Genomic DNA, 21,416 nt, shown 5'->3' on the forward strand with positions numbered 1-21,416 from the left:
ACCCGGAGAAAGTTCTTCCCCTTCTAAGGCTTTATCTGGCAGTGGATGTCCCGGATGTCTGAGCGGGACGCACAAGATAAATACCCAAGAAGCACATCAGAAAATTAAAGCAGCCGTATTGCATTAGGTCAAAGCTCCGTACGCTGTAACAACCAAAGCATTTGTAGAACAAGCTCTGCCCAGAGTTGCACCCCCAGCTCCCCGAGGCCAGCGCGCCTGATGGGAACACGCCAGCTTCACGAACCAAGACCGACCAGCGAGTGCCTTTGAGGGCCAGGTATCACCGTGTATCAGCAAGCAGAGGAGGGTAAAGCAGGCTCTGGGCAAAGCCCCCTCCTTGTCCCCCCTCTTCTTGTCCCTTGACCTCTGGGGGCCTTACAGGAGGAGCAATCTAATCTTCCCAGGATGATGCTCACAGGCTCTTTTTCCTCAGCCCTCAGTCTTTGGGGGGCAGATGCTGTCAGCCCCCAGCCCCGCCTGAGGCAGCCCCCTCTGCGCGTGGGCGTGGATTTAGGTAGGATGTTTACAGAGCCTGATGCCGAAGGCCTGCGTGCAAGAGATGGAAACAGCACGGCACGGGTGATGGCGGGTTGCAGTTCTTAGAAAGAGAGGAGTCCTTGGGACTTTTAACTCCTGGCAGTATTTTCCAAGAGGAAGGTGTCAGGAAACACAGCACTGTTTTGCCATTGCCTGAGTGTTATATTTACCTATGCTTCTATGTCCTAACGGGAGCAGCTTTTAAAAATTCTATACCAGCATTATTTACTAGGATGGTTTTTCCCCTTGGGTTACAGCCTCATCCCCACAAGCTGGGGCACACCACCCCAGAAATCGCTGCCTTCCTGTATGTGTGTGACGTAAGCAATTGCAGCGTGCGCTTCCCGTGCCACGTACGCAGATGATTGCTTGTGGCATCTTGTAAGAGGTGTTGCTCGGGACACTAATTGCTGAGCAAACTGACTTACACGGAGCAAGGCTGGTGGAAGAAACTGCTGATGCAAAGGAGGTTTTGCATTCAGATCACCTGCATTATCTAGGAAGCTTGTGTCCCGCTGCTCTTCCCATGCTGAGGTTTAACCTCATTTCTCCCCATCACTGCAGGTGGATGCTGATGATGTCATCACCAAAGAGGAGCAGATCTTCCTACTGCTAAAAGCCAAGGCTAAGTGTGAACGACACCTGAAAGCCAAGGTGCATGGTGAGTGTTCCCACAGCAGCCCAGCCTGCATGGCTGGGGCTGGGCCCCTCTCTGGTCAACCCCACCCCTTGCCCTCAGCCCCATACGCAGAGCTCGGAGCACGTGATGGAGACAGCTGAAGAAGGCCCAACAGACTGTTTATTCAGGTTAGGCTATGGGGAAGATCTTGCAGCACAAGGTGTTGGAAAGCAAAGTTGTCACAGCCTCCTTCTCCTGCTCCAGAAAACCAGATGCCAAGGGAAGGATGCAAGAGTTTATAGTTATAGTGATGGGGGTTTACAGCACTCATCGCTACACCCAAAGCCCAGGCAAAGCATGGGAGATAGCATCAACCATCAGTTCTCCCAAGATCCTTTGCAGCAAGACACTACTGGTATGGGAAACAAAGCGTTCTTCCAACGCCCCTTCTCTGCTTCCCTCTGACATACTCTCGCTATATTCTCCTCAAATGGGCCCAAGCTTAGCTAAGCCTCTTTCTTCCACTTCCTTTCTATTTTGGGATGCAAAATTGCTACCAGATGTAGGGCTGGAGGGAGAAGGAAGGGAGAAAGCTCTCTCATGTGGGTAGCAAAGTAATCATCCCCCATTGGTTTCTTTCATCAATTTCACATGTGTTAATTATTGGCACCAGGACTGTCTGAAGCACCCTGCACGCACCCAGCCAGTCCTGGGTGGGCGTCCTGTCCCGTTTCCCTCTGTTGCCTGAGAGAAGGAGACAAGCCAGATTGCTTCCCACCTTCACCGTTGCGTCTTGGAAATCTCTCTTCCCACAGCCAGCACTGTGGGAGTACCTGGAGACACCACCAGCAGCGGGAAAGGTGCCCAAAGTCAGCAGTGGTTTTAGAGCAGAGTTGCCTGCCCACCTGGTGTCCCTCTCCTGTTGGGAATGACAGCAAGGCGCCATAAGAGCCCAGCTTTCATTTTATTCCAGGCCTCTGGCTTTACATCAACCAAAACCTCAGGCCACATCCTCTGTTGCTTCTTTGTCCTGTTCACCCAATGCCCAATTAACACCTCATTAAAAAGCATATGTGGAAAGGCATTTCCTTCTGTTGTACTCTAGACCACCTGCCTACCTTGGGATCTGGTGATATCAACCAGCTGGTCTTGCTCTCACACCCTATTTTCTAACTTTTCTCTGTGAGACTGTCAGCATTTAGCATTGATCTCCGTCCTTAATTGTCAGCAGCAGTGTCCCTAAGGCTGGGGAGGGAGACGTGTATGACTGACAAGCAGCCTTTGGCCTCTTTACCACCACCAGTTTGGCAAAGGAATCAAACCACAGGGCTTTGCGAAGATGCCCTTGGTCTTGTTTTGAGACCCGGTTCTGTGACTGAAGCAAGCATTAACTCTTCCATTGACTGGAACAGAAAGAAATCTAATACATTGTCATTTAGATATCTCAAATAGTACAGCCAAGAGGAGGAATTGCCTTGATGCCAATACTCACAGCAGTATGTTCAAGGCGTTAAAAGACTCAAGGCAATCGTTAGCAATAGATAGTTAGAACTAATTAATCTGCAAGAGGTCTACTAATCTGAAGGCAGAATGAATTCTGGTTTAACCTTTCCCCAAGAAACTTTTTCTTAAGATACTGTGAAAGAACCTCCAGTGGCAGCATGTCTGTAACACCCCAGAAATCCGCTCTGGCACTTCACAAACAAGGCAGCAAGTTGCCAGACCATCTCTGAGATGATCTAATGAGTCCATGGTCGCAGATAGAGAATTTTACAGTTTGGAAAAGACCTTCCAAATTTGCAGAGGAGCTGCCATGCACAGATTTTTAGACCACAGATGCCCTTGGACACATGAAATGATGATGTTACAGGGCATTTGTGAACAGATTAAGCCAATCTCCAGGAGCATTTCTGCTCCTTCATGCTCCAGGACTCGAAGGAAGTGGATTGTTTTAGACCCTATTGTGGGGTGAAGGCTGACAGAACGAAAGGCTGTAATCTGCACTGTGTTAGCTTTAATGCAATTAATTGCTTGGCTAAGGCTCAGAAGCTTAGTTTTTGCACAAAGGCTTCAGAGCCCAGGGTGAAAAGTGGTTAGGTCCAGTCCTTTCCTCCTTTGATGATACGGAAACTGGGGTCTGGTTTCTATTTGCGCTAATCACCCAAGGACATGTGGGTCTGTGCCCTTCTCAGCTAGATGGAGAACCTCATCCCATTGCCTCTTCCCTCACTACAGACCCAAAAGAAAAAACCTGTGCAGGGCAACATGGTCTTCACAAGTAAGATGCACCAGTCCCCACCTGCAGACAGAATTTATAGGGGCAAAGTGGTTGTGGCTTGGAGTGATACAAATCCTGGGTGGCCACCCCAAGCCTTCAGTCAGTCTCCTGCGATATTGCTTACAGTATTTCTAAGGAGTGCCTGCTTGGGTGACAGGAGGACTCCTCTAACTGCCATGGAGGACTTGAGTTGTGTTACCACCCTGCCAGGTTTCCCATCTGTCTTGTCTTTGGATTTTCAGTGGTGTAGGACAGAGTTGTCCCTCACAATTCATTTGTGTTCTGGCTCTGCAAAACCCGGCAGGCAGAGAGTTATGTCCAGGTCCATTTGACCCTCTGCTTGATACTAACAGCAGCCCATAGCATTGATGTGCCACTATATCTATACACTATTGCCTGCTGGCAATGCAGACTGATGGTCCCCACAGCAGGTGCACAAGGGACCTTGTCTCTCTGCAAGATCTCCCATGTGGCAGCCAACCGTGCCCCTTTCCTGTCCTGACAGTTCCCAGTGCCTCCCAAAAACAAGGCTAGAGGCTCAGCCCCTGCCCCTGGATTTTGTTTTTCTTTTCAGCAGCATGATGAATAGGTCCCGCTCAGAAGGCTGCTTCTGCCAGAGCAGAACAGACTTACTGTATATTAGAAATGGGGCAAGCCCCACTGAGAAGTGTGTTTGCAGATCACAGGGAGCAGTGCACCCCTTGGCCTGAAATGATTTATTGATCTGGCTAGTATTCAAAGAACAAAACGAACAGGCACAGTCTAGACACTTTAAAGTATTTTTAAAACAAGCAAACAAACAATCAATCAATCAAAAAAAAATACCAAAACAAACAAAAAACCCCCAATAACAATGGAAGTGACCACAAAAAGAAATGAACCAACCAGGTTCAAGATGTAATGCAGGAGGCATCATACGCTCCTGATTCAATCTACCTATGTTAAATTTAGCTTCTGGAAGTCTTCTAAATGGGAGAAACCATTCCCGTGTGGTTGATAAATGCCCACGAGAATCATACATGAGACCCTGGAAACTTTGCACAATCTGCTCGCTCTGTAATAAAGCAGAGCTACTCCATGACCTCCTGGAGGACTTCAAGGTCAAACGATCTGCCTTTCAAAGGGGGTAGGAGGTTACGGTTTCACCTGATGGAAGTGACAGTGGCACAGTGAACGTCAGCCGAAGAAGTCACCCATAAAGCAAAAGTTGTGGTCATTGGGGCTGTTAAGAACTTGAGCCAAGGTGGTCACAATGTTGGTGATAGTCTTGTGGAGTAGAGGTGGATTACTGATGACCTTGAACACCTGAGCTTGTTCTAGAGCTAGTAGACAGAGAAGAGCATCTTTTGGGATGGCATCTGTCTCCAGATATTGATCACAGATTAAACTCAGGATGGCTGATTTAGATGGACTACTTATGCTGCAGTGTGATATGGTTACTGATGATGATGATGTGAACCCTAGGAGGGTAACCTGGCACTAAGATACTTTACCTGAACATGTGGTAGGATCGCCATGTTCAGAGGTTTTCAAGAGTTGGCTAGACGAAGCCATGACTGATCTGACCACATGCTGGTTTTGAAGGATGAAGGTTGGAGAAGAGATATTCAGAGGTGCCTTACAACAAGCTTTTCTATGATTAGTCTTGCCCAGGGGATTTAGGATCACAAGCCAGCAGCATTCAGGCTCCTTGGGGGGATTGCTTCCTTCCTGTAGACTTGAAGGCTCAGTTATCAAAGTCTGGTGAGGGCCTAACTACAATGCAGCAGGTACAGAGCTGGACAAGGAGAGAAGGGATTCATCTGCCTTTTACATTGGGAAAGAATAGGAGCCTTACATGTTGCCTCTCTCTTTTTTCTTTTTTTCTTTTTTTTTTTTTGCATGTCGTTTCCACTTATTTTGCATGTTCAAATCAGTGCTTGGTTTGTCATTCCAAAGAAGGAAAAAGGACAAGTCCACAAAGAGTTTTGGGGAGGTCATCAACACATCAGACAGTTGTCAAAGGATGAGACTTCTTCAGCCTTTCTTACATACTAGTTTGTGATGAGGGAAAAGATTCACATTCAGTTCTGCTTGAAGGAACTTAAATCTATATTATTACTTCCCAGAAACAATGCTTTACTGCCTAGCATGTCAAAGGTGAAAAAAGAGATTGAAATCTCTTCCATTAGTCCTACTTCATTGTGTCTGAAAGTACCAAAAAGCACTGGGGTAAGAGCTGCATCTCAGCTGCCCGACCTCATGATCTGCTTGTAGAGCCAGTATCATTCTGGGACCATTATAGCAGCCTCCAGCATGGAGCACCTGTAACGGTGGGACACCCCAGCAGACAGCCCTGGGGTGCAGGATGTTTGGGAAAGGAGAAAGTTCCTACTTAAAAGACTTGGCTCGAGTCAATAAGGAATGGCTTTGGACTTGAGAGTCCCATCTCTCCAGGGAAACTCTTGACCACAGAGGTTACAGGACAAGGGGCCTTTGACCCCATGGCTGTTTTAGAGCTGCCTTGCACTGGATACTGACGCAGCTCTGCAACAAGCAAAGGCTGCTCTGCAGTCTGAGGCCTGGCTCTCACGTTTCTGGTCTGGGGTTTTGTCCTGCTCAGTGTCCAATGTTATAGCTTGTGAATGGAGTGAAAAGAGGATCTCTCAAGATGCATCCGTTGCTGTGGGCATGCAGAGATACTTCCCTCTCATGACCCTCTAAGCCATGAGAAATAAGGATGTACACTTCTGCAGACAGCTTGTTTCTCCAAGCATTTGGCAGCATTCTGAGGACCTCTCCCTGCAAACCTGTTGTCATCAACACCTTGAGTTCATACCTGGATTTGAAAAAGACTGAATGAAGCACTGTTTTTGTGCCAGCTCAGAAGTAGTTAGATGGGAGGTGTGAGGAGGCAGCAGTAATGTCTCTTCTCTCAGACAAGGAGAAGATGGAGTCCCATGGGCTCCTAACTGCATGTCATGTCTTGAACTGGTCCTACAGCAAGACGACCCACTGGTCTCTATGGCAAAGGGAAGCAGTGACTTCAACATAAGCCTATATCCCTGATGAGGCAGCTTAGCTGACAAGGGCCAAGCAGAACTCTGTTATGGTGGGAGAGGTGTCAAGGACATGTATGCATACACAGAGGCCAATTTTATCATCGAAAGCATGACTTCATTTGCTATTTCAGGTTCACCTTAGCATGCAAGTATGGGCAGGGCCATTGGCACAACTGATCAACCTCAGAAAGAGCCTTTTTGGAGGAGGTTTGTTTTTCAGCTGGATCAGCTTCCTGATCTGGTTCATCATGCAGCCACATAAACAAGAGGGCCATCGCAGGGGAAGGAGCAGCGCCAGGAAAGAAAGGTGTTGCTGTAAGCAGTACTGCATTGAGCATTACCTGCCGAACGTCTGAGGTTTTGAAAACCCAAGTTGACTTATCCCCATTGCCTTCTCTCCTTGCTCCCATGCAGCCCCACTTCACATCAAGAGGTCTATGTGTCCACTTAGTGCTGTCAGATCCTGTCCTGCCATCACCCTTGATGCCTATCCCCATTCATCAGAAGTTGCCAGATACCACCTGGCAGAAGTCTGTTGGATCCTGCCTCTGCCTGGGTGTGATTGCAGCCCAGTGTTGTGATTTACTCCACTAGATAATAGTCAATGATCTGTGTTTTTGGAAGCAGTGAGGGAATTTGGGACACCTTGAATTTTTTTTAAACTTTTTAAATAGAAAGAAATATCACGTAAGCTGGCATGAAAGCTTGGTAGGGCTGCTGTCCTCATTCTTGGGAGCTGACGCACAGGGATATTCAACGCCTCGCCTCCGATCTCAATGGAGAGTCTGTGGAAGAGCCAAGATTTGGATTCTCATCTCCTTACTCTTCAGCCAGGGCACAAGCCACAAACCACATTTCCTTTTGTCCTGGAATTCAAGGTGAGGCTCCAAAGATTCAAATCCAGGTGGACAAGAAGCTGATGAAAATCTTTGGACCAATCCCACTTGACTGAAAATCAAAACTCTTGTCATCGCTCTTGCTTTAAAGTCTCTGGTTTTGTTTTTAAATGAGGAAAAAACGTTTTAAATTTCCTGCAGTGCAATGGGTACCTGGGTTCTCGTCCTCTTTCCCTGTCTCATGGCTGAGTGCATTACAGAGGCCAGTTTTTTTCCTGCTATAAATTGGCAGATTCCCATTCAGTTTAGTGAGAGCGTTGATTTCTCTCAGATTCATTGATTTCTCCCACAGTTCAGCACTGCAATTTAGGTTTTTTCCACTCTAATATTCATTCAACCAACATTTTAAAAAGGGAAAAAACTGAATTTCAGAGATATCCATGGATCTAAAGAGATGAGATGTAACCTAGATCAGCACCAAACCTTGATTTTGGGCTGATATCTGCTGTCCCCTCTCTCACCTTGCAACTACCCACTCCTAATGCATTTACTTGTTAATCATAGGCTAGAAATGGCAACACAGATTAACACAAGTGAAGAAGACACACTATGGGAGGGACCAGTGAGTCCAGCACCACTGCTTGCCCCCAAGAGGGGAAATGAGATTTTGAGGAGCGGGTTTCCGTGCATCATTCTTCCAGTGCGGGTTTGGACTCAGCGTGGAGACACACACCGGCACCGGCTCTTTGAGTGGAGAATGTGATCCTGCATGTGCATTGTCTTCATGAGCTCTTCTCCAGGAAACAGCCAGCCCAGAAGAGATAAGTACATGCTCCACCATCCTCTGGAAGCAGGAAGACCTTGGTGCTCCATCTGTTCCACTTAGCATTGTCCTTTTCCCTTTGATGGTTTTTACTGTCTGGGTTTTATTAAATCCACAGTTTTCTTTTCTTCAGCCTGCACAATTATTAACAAGTGTCATGTGCCTCAAAGTACAGTGCCCAAAAGGCAGCAGTTTCCAGAGCAGCTCCTATCAAAGTGGCCGGTGAGTGGTTATGTTGTTCTCCCAAACAACCATCACCCTCACAAGCCTGGACAACACTGGCTTCATCTTTGTGCCAAAGGGATGATCTTAAAGTAACTTCAGCTACTAAAAAACGGCCATAAAAACAAGTATAGTAAGCCTAAAGCTTGAACTGGATATTGTGAAACATGGAAAGGTTTGACAGGAATACGGAGAGTAGTGCTGGCCATCTTGTAGAGAGTGGAAGGAGATGTTCATTGGAAGGAGACATCCAGAAGCTGGAAGGGATGTTCACTGACTTTCTTCATTTTAACTTTCTTCGGATCCCTGGCCCATACCCTGAAAGACCAGGCAATTATCTGTCAGGTGGAGTAGTCAAATACGGTATCTGTTACCATGGTTCAGTAATATCTTGTTCAGCTGAAATAAACCATTTGCAGTTTAATTAGATATGTGTCAAAACCGCATTTCAAGGGCTGAAGTAGAGACTGGGAACATCGGGGTGACCAACAGGCGTGTGAAGCGTTTCTGGAGAGTTGGAACATGTGGCTGTTACATGTGTCATTGCTAGCAGGGATGACGGTCCAAAGGAAAGTCCTAGCAAACAAAAAGGTAAAAAACTGATAAAATTCTAAACTTTCTTCAGCAATAATGAATCACTTTTTATGTGTAAAAACTCCGAATTCCCTTTTTTTTTCCCCTTAAAATGTTAACCTCTAGGTTTCTGTTAGCTAGTGGAGGGTGTCTCTTCCTGTCCTCCTAGGACAGATCACGTAGACAGTGCCATCTCCCCCTGGCCGCCTCCCAGGCATATCTCTGAGCCTGAGGACCTTCCATGGACTCTGTTCCATGGGGTGACATGGGCACAGCCCCACATGGACCTGTGCCATGGGGAGACAGGGCTGAGCCAGTCCCGTGTGCCTCCACACTGCTCTGTCTCAAGATATGTTCCTCATCTGCCACTTTTGGCTAAGGTACTGAGGGACAGAGACCCAAAATACTAAACCAAAAAAAAACAGAAACCTGTCCCCACAAGCATTTGGTGTCCTTTCTTCTTTTCTCTCTTTTTCTCTCTCCCCCTTTTTTTCTTTAAATTTAGTCTCTAGATGAAAGCTTTTTGGAAAGAACAGGAAACCTTAACATTTCTCTTCTACGTACATAAATATTACATTTCAGCCATGGTGGGCAGTCTGATGCCACCCCAAAGTTAAACCTGGAAGGGGATGAAGTAAAATTCCCAGCCATAAGCCATCAGACCTGATTTTTTTTTTTTTTTTTCATCCATGAATTAAAAGCCTGTCTTTCCCTGGTTTGGAAAAGGAGATGGGACATTTCGTGGGGGAAGAGAGATTTTTACACAAAACTGTTATTAGCAAAGGCCATCGGCAATCCTTTCTCAGAGTCCAAGGTGTTGCAGCTTGCCTCAAAATGGCTTGTTTTCTTAATAAATAAACCTATTTGCTAGGGAAAGGGGTTATTTTTAGTTGAGAAGCCGTGTGTATTTACCCAAGGTGTGTGGGTTGCCCATCTGAGCTTATGTCTCCATTGTCCCTAAAGGACCTATACCCAAGCCCAGGCTCTCTCTGGGCTTGCAGAAGCACAGAATCTGCTCCTGGTTTTCTCTCCAGAGGCTCAAGCACCATCCCCTGATCATCCAGCCTGCCAGGGTCTCCCCAGAGATTGAGAGTAACCTCAGGTGCCCTAGAAGTTAAGGGAGACAAAGGCATCCAGGGCACTCAGGAGGGGGGGGTCCTAAACACGCCACACATCTATAAACCCCATATCTCCTTCTGCTCTTTCTAGCTTCTGTTGTTTCTGTTCTCAGTCCTTGTGGCTCAACAAAGTAGGGCCAGAACATTGGCCCAAATACTGTCCTGCAAGCAACCTGACCGACCCTTGTTAACTGCTCCCAGCACAGTTTTGGCCTGGGACAGCTGTCACTGCCCCAGTGGACAGCATCTGGGAGCCAGCATGGACCAGGAAACCTTTCATGATAGCAGTACAGACAGGACTGTTCTTCTTGGGCATGCATGAGGGAGAGTTCAGATTTGTGGATATCAGCTGTGCTGGGCTTGAAGGGACTGAAAATGGGCTATGGTCTGTTGCAGTGACTAGTATAGATGCAGTCCGCGAGTCTTGGTGAAGCCTGGGTTTTCTCATTACATCTGTGCTTCTGGGATGGGTCAAAGGAACACCGAAACCCTACTGAGAGACATCATCTCCCACACAACCCATCTACCACAGCTACCATTCAAGTCAGCAGATTGTGATGACTAGCAAGGGCTTGCAGCTCTCCACAGGTGGCTACCTGCCCGCTGTGCCTGCATTAGAGCTAGCGAGAGGTAGGAAATACCAATGACTGGCCTCTACCTGCAAAGGTTTATGGGCCAAGACTGTCCAATCCCATTGAGAAACGTTTGCTGAGCAGCTATATAGGTCCTACAATGCACAGGAGGAACAGATCCCAGGAGTTACGATAGGCATAAATGGTCCATGTGTTAGATACGTAAAGTAAAATGGAAAAAGGGTGAAAAACAGTACATAGGAGTGGCTAAACCGCAAAACTAATTATAAACCTTATTTCTACATGTATTTCAATGATTGGTATGACCACCACTATTCCCTCTCTGAGAGAGATCTGGAGAGTTTTGAAAGAACTAGATGGACTGAATGAGGAAAGAAGGTTGCCTGGGCTGAACCAGGCCAGTAACAGCAGGTCCGGTGTTATCGGATGGGACGTTGAAGGTGATACTTCTTCTCGCAGGTTGTGAGTGCAGTGGGTGGATAGGCAGCATGTGAGGTGGGCTGGTGACGACAGGGTAGCCAGCTCTCTGGAGCTGTGTCACGCTAGAAATTGTCTGGTAGCACTTGTGGTCTTGTGACTTTCCCTGCTTTGGGGTGAGTAGAGAGACAGCGTGACTGGGAGGAGCCCCTGCCCATGCCTCCTCCTCCTCCAAAGCCCAGTTCCTCCCAGGCTGAGCGTGCAAGGGGTGTTTTGCTCCACTGGTGTGCAGACCAGCAAGGGTTTCCGAGTAGCGACAGGCAGAACCTACACCCGTCCATTCTCCCCATGTGCTGGCCAGCACACAGTACTCCCACACGTACCCACAGCACGTGCACAACGCTGGGCGATGCGTGCACCGGCCCCGGGCGCACTGCGCGCAGCCCCACTGCGCGACACTGCAGCACCGCGTCCCAGCCACCCACGCGCATGTCCGCGGGTGCGTGCGGAGCATCTTCCCCCGAGACAGGCACACGCTGCTGCTGCGTTGCACAGCGCACATCAATGACAACACACAGCCCTTCCTTCAGACACACCCACCTATAGAAATATGCATATAGATATACATATATAGATACAGGCATAGACATATGCAGGCACTCATACACACATGCTCTGACAGCCCGGCTGAAACGCATCTACAACACCAAACACCCCCATACAGAGGCACTGGCCCTCCGAGCCTCCCTTTCTCCCCCTCCTGTCCCCAAATGCTGGGTCATTTTTTTGGTTGCTCCTCCCTGCCTGTTTCCAATCCACCGAATGTCGTTCCCGTAATAGAGTGACCACAATTGCACACCGTATTCCAAATGTGGTCTCCCCGGTGCCTCGCACGGTGCCAGAAGGAGTCGGGCTGATTTATATTCCATACCCCTAGATAAACACCTCCAGACCATGTTTGCATTTATCCAGCTGCCAAGCAGCCTCGCAGATGGTTTTAATGTGTTCTCCACATGCATGTACCGCTTGCACAGAAATGGGATTTGAGACTGGGGGGAAGGAAAAGAGGGAGGAGGCAAGGGAAAAGTAGCAGGCAGGAGAGAATAACCCTCATTGCACCCTGGGGATACAGTCTGAGCATGGAGCGGGCATGGCCCAGATATGCCTCTCCTTTCCTCTCTCTTCCACCCGAGCAACCTGCAGCACGACTAGGCTCAGCTGGGCAAGCAGAAACAAAGAAAGAGCAAAATGCGAGATGGATGTGGCGCGGCCCCTTGACGAAATACTCTGTGACTGGCCTTTGTGCCTTCAAAAGGCAAGTCCGGCAGCAACGACATCAAACTGAGCGTTGGCTTGCTCCATCCTGAACACCATGTTGGCTTGTGATAATGACTACAACTTCCGTGCCCTGAGATTTCAACCCTCGAGGGCTAAGGCACATCTGTTCTAAAACTACGGTAATCTGTGCTACTATAACCTCTCTGTAGTGCGTTACTGCTGTAAGGGAGTATTCATGACAGTCCAAGCAACCATGAGATGAATGGGTACACTATAATAGCAACCTTCGACACCTCGGACGCTGAGGCACATGGGCTGCCTGGAGGATTTTATACCCTAGCCATAGAAGATGGGCAAAGATGGTCTTGTGATAAAGGGACATGTTGATGCAGAGAAATAAATCAGATTTTCTGACTTGAAGGCTTATACCTGCCCTGTTGTGACTGATACTGGAGGAACATGTCATTCAGTGTATTTCAATGAGGTGCTGGTAACTCGTAGTTAGATGGTGAACTGACAGGTTTCCAAATGCCTCATCTTCTCAAAGTGCTTATTTTGTGGTATCTCCTCTGCAGAGCTGGACGAGGAGGAGTTGTCTGCTGGTGAGCTGAGTCCCTGCTCCAGCACAGCCCTGGAAAGACACTGGGTGAAAGTAGCATCTAGCACCATCTCTGCCAACACATGTCCCTCAGACTGAAACCTGTATTTCAGTGAGGGCTTTGTTCCCTGAACCCTTGGGGCTGCCTTCAGCCGAAGCTGAGGACTTGAGTGAGCTGGATTGACAGGCTGAGAGGCAAAGAAAAGTAGCCTTATAGGAAAAGCATCAGGAAATTAGAGGAGCTGACCTTTGTATGTGCAGGGATGTAGCGGTGGAGAGAAGCTGAGCTCTTCTGTGGTTTAGCTTGGCTTGAGGAAGTGGTGAGCTGGGAGTCTCAAGACCAAGAGGTGAGAGCACAACAATTGCATATGGGAGCTGTGTTGGTATCTTTGTATTTAGGAAGGAAGGAGTAATCTGGACTGTTTTGGAATCTCTCTTGTTGCTGGAAGTGATTGACTGCAGGGCAAGTAAAACGATTTCTGAGATCTGGAGTGGAGGTGGGTAGCCAGCTGGAAAACTGAGGTGTCTTTGGAGAGCATGAGTGACTCTGTTAACCATGAGACAGCAGCATAGAGGATGTTGAGGTAGGATCAAGATGCACTGACCTATTCCAGGGCAAGGATGGCAGCAGAGCTCAAGTGCAACACGCAGAGGAAGCTGTGAGTGACATGGTGACCTCCTCCTATCGCTGTTAATGCTGCAGCCTCCATTTGCTTTAATGAGGTTCCATCTCAAAATCATAGGGACATGAAACTTACTGTTCTTCCCAAGGACCTCATTCCGAACATGACTTGTCTGAAGGATAGAAGCGCAGCCTCCGTTTGCTTTAATGAGGTTCCATCTCAAAATCACTTAGGGACATGAAACTTACTGTTCTTCCCAAGGACCTCATTCTGAACATGACTTGTCTGAAGGATAGAAGCTCTCTCTTAATTTCCAGTATAAGCTTTGTTCACTGCCAGTTTACACCTATGTATTTTTGCATTATTTTCCACTTTTGTAGCTCATGCCCATTCATGCTTCTTACCAATAGGATGAGAAAATCCTTCTTTCTCATTCTCTCTTGTTGGATTAAGCAGATCAAGCCTTTTATTCTCCTCTAGGGCCACCAACAAAATCTTCCCACCCTAGCAGTCCTTCTCTATTGCTGGAAGATTTTTTCTTTCTGCTCCTTTTCAACAAAGGATGTTACAACTTTGTCCACAGAGAGTTTATTTTGTTTGACCAGTAGCAAGGACATCTCGGAGCCTGTGATACCTCTTCTAGCAAACTGCTATGGTATGAAGAAGCAAAGTAAGGCTTAGAACACAACGCTTCCATTCCTGCCTCAGCAGTTGGCTTTTATCACCCTCAGTTACCTGCCTGTGTTGGGTTCATAGTCAGGGAGTGTGGTGGTCACTGATCCTCACTTTCTCCACAAGTACAATCATCCTGTCTCCCTGAACTCATATCAACTGCAGAAACAGAAAGGGAAACATCAGGATGAGGCATCTGTAAAGTCTCTGGAAAAGAAAAAGGTCTTGTCTCACTTCCAGCCACTCATGTTGTCCTGCAAGACTAATTTCTTCAGCGCTGAAGTCACAGAATCACAGAATCATTAAGGTTGGAAAGGACCTTCGAGATCATCATGTCCAACCATTAACCCACATTCTCCATGCCCCTAAACCATGTCCTGAAGTGCCACATCCACACGTTTTTTGAACACTTCCAGTGATGGTGACTCCACCACCTCCCTGGGCAGCCTGTGCCAATGCTTGACCCCTCGGTGAAGAAATTTTTCCTAATACCCAATCTAAACCTCCCCCGGTGCAACTTCAGGCCATTTCCTCTTGTCCTCTCACTAGTTACTTGGGAGAAGTCATCAGTGATGTCCTCTAAACATGAGAAACTCCAGTGCAATGCCCACCTTCCTTGTCTCCATCCATAAGAGTTATGTCTCTGAATTTGGAGGAGCATCACCCACATCCATACATGCCGGAGAGAGAAGCAATATCCTCCATTCAGCGTTGCCTGAAGGACTGATACACATCCAAGACACTTAGGATGTGGGATATGTGTGAGATGTACTTGTTTTCTTAAAAGTTTATTAATTCCTTTTGACTTGCATCATCAGTGAATCCTACTATTTCTTCCAAGGAAAGAAATGATTTACATTCCCAGTTCACTTGGAACATGCTACTTCGTGTCCCAAACCTACCCACCTGTATCAATCCAAACAGCATATTTGAACCCTCAAACTATTTTTCACCAAAAAAAAAGAAATTTTTGAGAGCTTTTAAATCAGTATTTAGAACAAACTCTACCTCTTCTGATTGTCTGTTCTTCTAAATATTGTTAACAGCGTCTCAGGAGAGACTGGCTTATTTTTAGCATGCCAAAAGCACACTATTTGCAGGTGGTGGATTTTTTTTTTTGCTAATGACAGCTTGTAAAAAAGGTTGTAAAAATGGATTTATTTTTTATTTTAAAGTATAGCCATCAGGAACAATTGTCAGCTTGTGGATTTTTTTTATTGTTTTCCTGAACCTCCTCACCATTTTTCAGATTTCTTCTTGTAATTTGGTGTGGATCTCTTTTGAGAAATGACCATGAGAAAAGGAAAACAACAGAGAGAAGCCAAGTTGTTAGTACTGTTAATATTTTTATAAACTGAGAAAAAATGTTTGGAGGAAATATTTGGGGAAACAAACAAAAAGAAAAGTCCTGTTTGGATTCCAGCACAATACCAATGGAATATAAGGCATTTTCCCTCTCCATTTTATCATAAGCTCTGTTGTTGTGACCTCTAGAGTGAGTAAAATAGGAGAAAGTTGGGGGCAGAAGGTGCAGAATCTGGTCCCAGTTATCACATCAGTGGTCTCAAGCTGGTGAAATTAATGATGAAGGTGCCACATGTCTGTGCAGACCAGAGGAGACGGGGGTGGAGTGAGGGAGGAAGGAAGGGATGTGGGGAATCACAGAAGGGTTTGGGTGGGAAGGGACCTGTAAGGCCCATCTAGCCCAACCCCTGCCATGGGCAGGGACATCCCCAACCAGAGCAGGTTGCTCAGAGCCCCGTCCAGCCTGACCTGGGGTGTTCCCAGGGATGGGGCATCCACCACCTCTCTGGGCAACCTGGGACAGGGGTTCACCACCCTCATCGTGGAATGTTTCTTCCTTATGTCTAGTCTAAATCTGCCCTCTTTTGGTTTAAAACCATTACCCCTTGTCCTACCAAAGGTCGACCGTTTGTCTCCTTAGGTGGGAGGAATGGAGGCATTAGAGATAGTAGTGAGAGGAGGACGATGGGGTTCCTGTCTGGGACAATAGGCATGACATAGAGGGGAGAAAACAGCTTTTGGCTGCATTAAAACCCAGGAATGTTGATCCAATAGTCACAAAGTGTGGCTGGGCCCGGTGTCTGTCAATATTTCCATTTGAAAAATGTTTTCCAAGAGTTTCAGTCAATGTAGGAACTTCTCAATTCGTCCTGCAGCCAGGAGGTCCAGAGGCATCTGACTTGACCTGTGGATGTTCCCCCCAGCTTCACCCTACCACAAACTAATAACTGCAGTCCTTCTTCCCAACCCAGTTCCTCTCCCCTTGCCCCCATGGTGCCCTGGATTCGCAAGAAAGAGCCATGCCGTGGCTAATTTTAAGCTATGTACATGCCAGTTGGCTGGTCAGTCAGCAAAGGCTGGTTGGCCAGGTGGCAGTTGCCAAATGTTCACCTGCACTTCTCTCTCCTCATCATCAATCACAGCAAAATTTGCAGGAAGGAAATGGTGACCGAGCTGTCTTACCCCTCTTTTGAATTTGGCTGAAATGGGTTTTCCAAGCACGGAGCAAGGAGAGAAAAGGAAGGGACAGTGGAGAGGTGGAAAGGAGGTTAAAGAGGTTTCTCTGCTGTGACAGTTCACGAAAATGAGCACAGATTCGTTTGCATCTTTTCTTGGGAGATTCAGATGCTTTCTGAAGATAGAGTCCCACCAGACCCTTATACAGCTTTAATGAATCCGTTCCATGCGTGAATACACAGAGGCACAGAAAGATTTCAGATGCAGTGAGAGGCAGCAAAGATGACCTTTTTTTCAAATTTCTGGGGCAGCTGATGGCTTCCCAAATTGCCCATGGCATAAAGCATCAGCCCAGAGGTGTCCCAACACTGGTTTGCTCTGCGTTTCTCACACAGAGCCTTCAGCTTTCTGCTTTTTGGGAGGACGGTGGGGATCAAAGTACCCCAAAAGAAATAATGGCATACGCTGTTATCCGGAAAACATCAGTTTTCTTTTGAGTGGGTCCATTGCAAATGTGCGCGTCTCTGTGCACAGCATGGGCGGGGCATACCCACCAGATACTTTTCCAGTTTAATATTTTCTGGACAAATATTTCAGTATGATGCTAAATGAAACTGTTTACAAGTGAAGGCTGACCTTTGCAAGTTCTTCTGAAGATCTGGGAGAGAAAAGTGGAAGGTTTTTCTCTCAGCATTTCAGAACATGACATTCGTATCAATTTTTTTCTCCTCGATGTTGTTTCTCCTCAGCATTCATTTTAAAGTTTACCCCAATTCATTTACTTTGTAAAAAGAATTGGTTTTATTTTAAGTAAGACCACTTTGAGGGATAAATGAAGTCTTTATTTACTTTCTTCTCTGAAAAAAAAAAACCCTCAGAAACAACATTTTGTCCTAATCCAAATTTTGTGCAGTGCTTTTTTTCCTTTTTCTTTTGATCTTTCCAGAGAACTGAAAAATAAATAAACCGTTTTTTACAGTGTAAGTTATCCTGCAACATAAAGAGCCAAAGGGAAGGGCTTTCCCAGTTTTCATGAATAGGAAATCTAGTATTATTCTTCCACTAATGTGACTGGAAGCAGAGAACAGGCAATAAACTTCTTCCTCCTTTATATCACGTTGATGCTGAGGATTCTTAGCTCCTCTATTCCCTTGCCCAGTTAATGCTTTAGAAGATAGGCAGTGATTAGTCTGGTCCTTTTCATCAGCACTAAATTAAAGATAAGAAATCAGCTGTTAAATGATGAGCTTTTGTGTTGTTTTTCATATCCTAAAATACCAGCAAACCTAATTGATCACTGTCAGCTTTGACCCTGGAGGGCACCATGCCAGCCAAAGGTCTTTAAAGCAATCCTGGATTCTTATTTAATCTTGTGAAAGCACATTCATTATAAAGGATAAACTACTGTTTGGTTGAAAGACTGCTAAGGCACTAGCTTTGATATTAATGAAACATGCTGAGATCTTGGCCGTGCTTATCATTTCTTTACTAGAGGAGGTCTTTTGCAGAGAAGAGCAGGCTGCTCCGTTTTAGTTTGATTCGCATGTAATTTCTCTCTGTCAGACCCTTTATGCGCTGTTGATAAACTCCTTCAGGGGCTGCCGTCGGTACGGAGCACAGACACTGCTCTGAAAGCAGAGCTGGGGCAGATTCACCAGTGTTTGCTTTTCACTTCAAATACTCTACTGCAGCAGGATTTTTAACCCATGGGTGCAGTTAACACAGGCCAACACAAAGCACCAGGTTAAACCTGGGTGTGTAGTCCTTCCTGAATTCCTCAGGGACTGGAAATGCAGCCTGTGTTGAACATCCACGTCTGAAAGGGAAGATGCTGCCTGGTGGGACCGGGAGCTTATGAAGCAAAAGCTGCAGAAATGGGCGGCTGGCAAGCTGGAAGGATGTCAGAGGTGGGGAACGGGGTTTAACTTCCTTCTTTTTAAAGCAGTGTTGAAAACGAGGTCAGCTCCCACAGCTTTGAAGAAGCCTGGAGGATTTCTCAGCCCTTCTAAATACAGATGAGTTCTGGCTTTGTCCCGTGCAGACTGAGTAAACAGACGATGAGGAAGATGAGACTGCTGGGCAAGTGCCCATCTCCCAGAGCAGTCTGCCTCCAGTGCTGGTATCTCAGCTGCTTCAGAGGCTGGTGGCAAACACCACGGGGTGTAGAGTTTCGCCGTGACCCTCTTAGCCTACGTGCTCATGTAGGACGTGATGCTGGAGCCTTTGAACCATACCTTGAATGCTGGTATCTCTGCTTCTGAAGAGAGAAGTGAAGTTTCTCATAATTATAGGTTGATAAAAGACCTGCTTAGTTACTTCTCAAGTTCTGGAGAACTGCAGAATGACAATTAAAGAACTTTAAATATATACCTGTATACTTGTCAATTTTCAAAAAAAGGTTTTGGGAAAAAAGTCAGACATAAAATGTGGGAAAGGAGTTTTTTTGTGGTTTGTATCTCTGCTTTTCCTTGCACTAAGCACATAAATCACATACATCTGCAAATAAACTAACATACACAGAGGGAAGAGAGAGACCTGTGTATGGGGGGAGGCAGGACTGCTCCTTCAGGGCTATTTTGGCTTTCTTCAATGAACAAAAACTTGCTTTAACTTTTGATCAGCCCTGATTTGGTCAGGCAGCTGGACTAAATGGTCATTGTAGGTCCCTTCCAACTGAAATAGTATGTTCTATTCTAAAACAAAAAGGGAGAACAAGGGTAATTTAAAGAAAAATCTTCTAACGACCACCTCCTCATGCCCTTCTCAAAAGGTTGTGAGCCTAGCAAAGTGGTACAACAGAGAGAGAGAAACAGGATATTTGCATTCCCGAGGCAACGGGGGCTCCTGTGATTTCTCCACCTGCCCGTTCTCTTCCTGCTAATTTTCTGAAAACCTGTGACTGAGCGAAGGGCAGAAATCCAAAATAGTGAGTAAGCAGTGGGGAAAGCCGGGAAAACTCAACCATTGTACACTGTGCTTGGTCAATCAGCGTGTGTGTGCTGCCAGCCAATTAGCATGGGCACAGCTCCAAATCAATCAGTGCGTCACCTGCATCTTGCCCCATGATGACATCACAGGGAAATGGGGAGAGAGGGAAACTGAGACTCATGAAGTCATAGGCAAAAAGGATGCCAGATGGGAAAGGATGCAAATCTTTAGAAAAGAGAAATTCCATCGTTTCACTCCTTGTGAAGCAAGGTAATAAAATATTCTTTATTCATGGTTAGGAATATTGCCACAGACACTTCTCTACAGATTCTTGCTAGTCTTAGTGTTACTTGAAAGCACAGCCAAATTCAGGCACGCAAGCGCATCTGAGAAAGCAGCAAAGCCTTGCAATATAGCATAGCACTGGCTGATATAAATAATGAGTTAAAATTGCAGCTGAATTTGGATTAATGGTCTGTAGGCATTAAATCATAGAAAATCTACTCTGTGTCCACAAACACCTTCCAGGGAAGCCTGAACTGGTAGCTTTGAGACTCACAATAATGCAGCCACAGCATAATCTAGCTCCTTGGTAGCCTGGGCTCAGATCTGTGCTGCCATGTCAAGGCTATACCCAGCCAAGCTGCCTTTGGCATCTCCGGGTTGCCCGTCAGTCTACAGTGTCCTGAATGCTCGAGTCCTCCAGTTCCCCACTCTGCTCTCCTGCCTCATTTCCATTTCTTCCAGCCCACAAGGGAAAGCAACTTTCCAGACGCATTGACCCCTCTCAGAGAGTGCTCAGCTATTGTCCCGTGTCTGACCATGTCCTTCTGAAATAAAACCTGGGAGAAACTACACCTGCTGGAGCTAAACGCTACGAAGAAAATTGCCATGATGCAGACAAGTAGCTTTCTCATATTGAGTGACTGACTGCTGGCTTTTTCACGGAGAGCCCTCTCCAAAAGGTGGGACGCGGGTATTAGTGTCACTTCTGCAGGTCCAGTGACTCCCTTCTATCTTTGTGTCTCTTCCACAGATGGCTTTTGTCTTCCTGAATGGGATGGTATTGTCTGCTGGCCTGAAGGTGTGCCAGGCAAAGTGGTGGCGATGCCGTGTCCCGAGTACATCTATGACTTCAATCACAAAGGTAGGTGTTGTCCTCAGAGTCAACAGAGCCTGGTAAGCTGCAGCAAGGGGAGGCCTGGGAGTCAGAAAATTAGAAATCCTCTTTAGCATCCTTTTTTTTATCAGATGGAGACTCCCATCCAAGCAGGAGTAAAGCCAGGAAAAAGGAAGTAAAGAAACAACATTTTTTTTTCAAGCTGGGAGAGAAGAAAAGCTCTGTTTTGACCTAAACAATGACAATTTTCCCATCTGCCCAACCCAGACTGTAATGGGGCGTTATAGGCACCGATTATGTGCTTTCAACCGGGTAGTCTTGCAGGGTTACAAACCTGTATTTGTTTGACGCCACAAACTTTGCATAGCAATAGAAACCCGCAAGATGTTCTTCCAATTTATATTCTTCCCTTCACCAGTTTGTTAATTCTAGTCCCTGATCTCTGCCCAGACCCCTACGGTGGGTATCTGAGAACGGCGCTGGTAACCAGGACGTGTGCATTCCTCCCTATCTCACTTTCCCCCAGGCAGTGCATTTCTTGGCTTGCTTCTGGTGCCACGAAGTCTGTGCATGTTTTTAGGAGCAATCGAAATACACTCGCTCCTCAGTGTATTTTCAAAGCTAAAGCATTCTCCTTTCTCAGGCAAAGCTCTGCACTC

General features: G+C 46.5%; 1 protein-coding gene across 1 annotated transcript in view; it reads left to right on the forward strand.

Annotated features, from left to right (window-relative positions):
* Positions 1 to 1,101: 1,101 nt before the first annotated feature.
* Positions 1,102 to 21,416, forward strand: part of LOC104626110 (parathyroid hormone/parathyroid hormone-related peptide receptor-like) — a gene marked incomplete at both ends in the record, with an annotated part of 53,181 nt that continues 32,866 nt past the window's right edge. The window contains 2 exons of the mRNA XM_010293940.1: positions 1,102 to 1,198; positions 20,674 to 20,784. Coding sequence (XP_010292242.1) covers positions 1,102 to 1,198; positions 20,674 to 20,784 — 208 coding nt within the window. The remainder of the gene's footprint in view (positions 1,199 to 20,673; positions 20,785 to 21,416) is intronic.

The sequence above is a fragment of the Phaethon lepturus genome, unplaced genomic scaffold (genome assembly GCF_000687285.1).
Source record: "Phaethon lepturus isolate BGI_N335 unplaced genomic scaffold, ASM68728v1 scaffold9589, whole genome shotgun sequence".
Lineage (NCBI taxonomy): Eukaryota > Metazoa > Chordata > Aves > Phaethontiformes > Phaethontidae > Phaethon > Phaethon lepturus.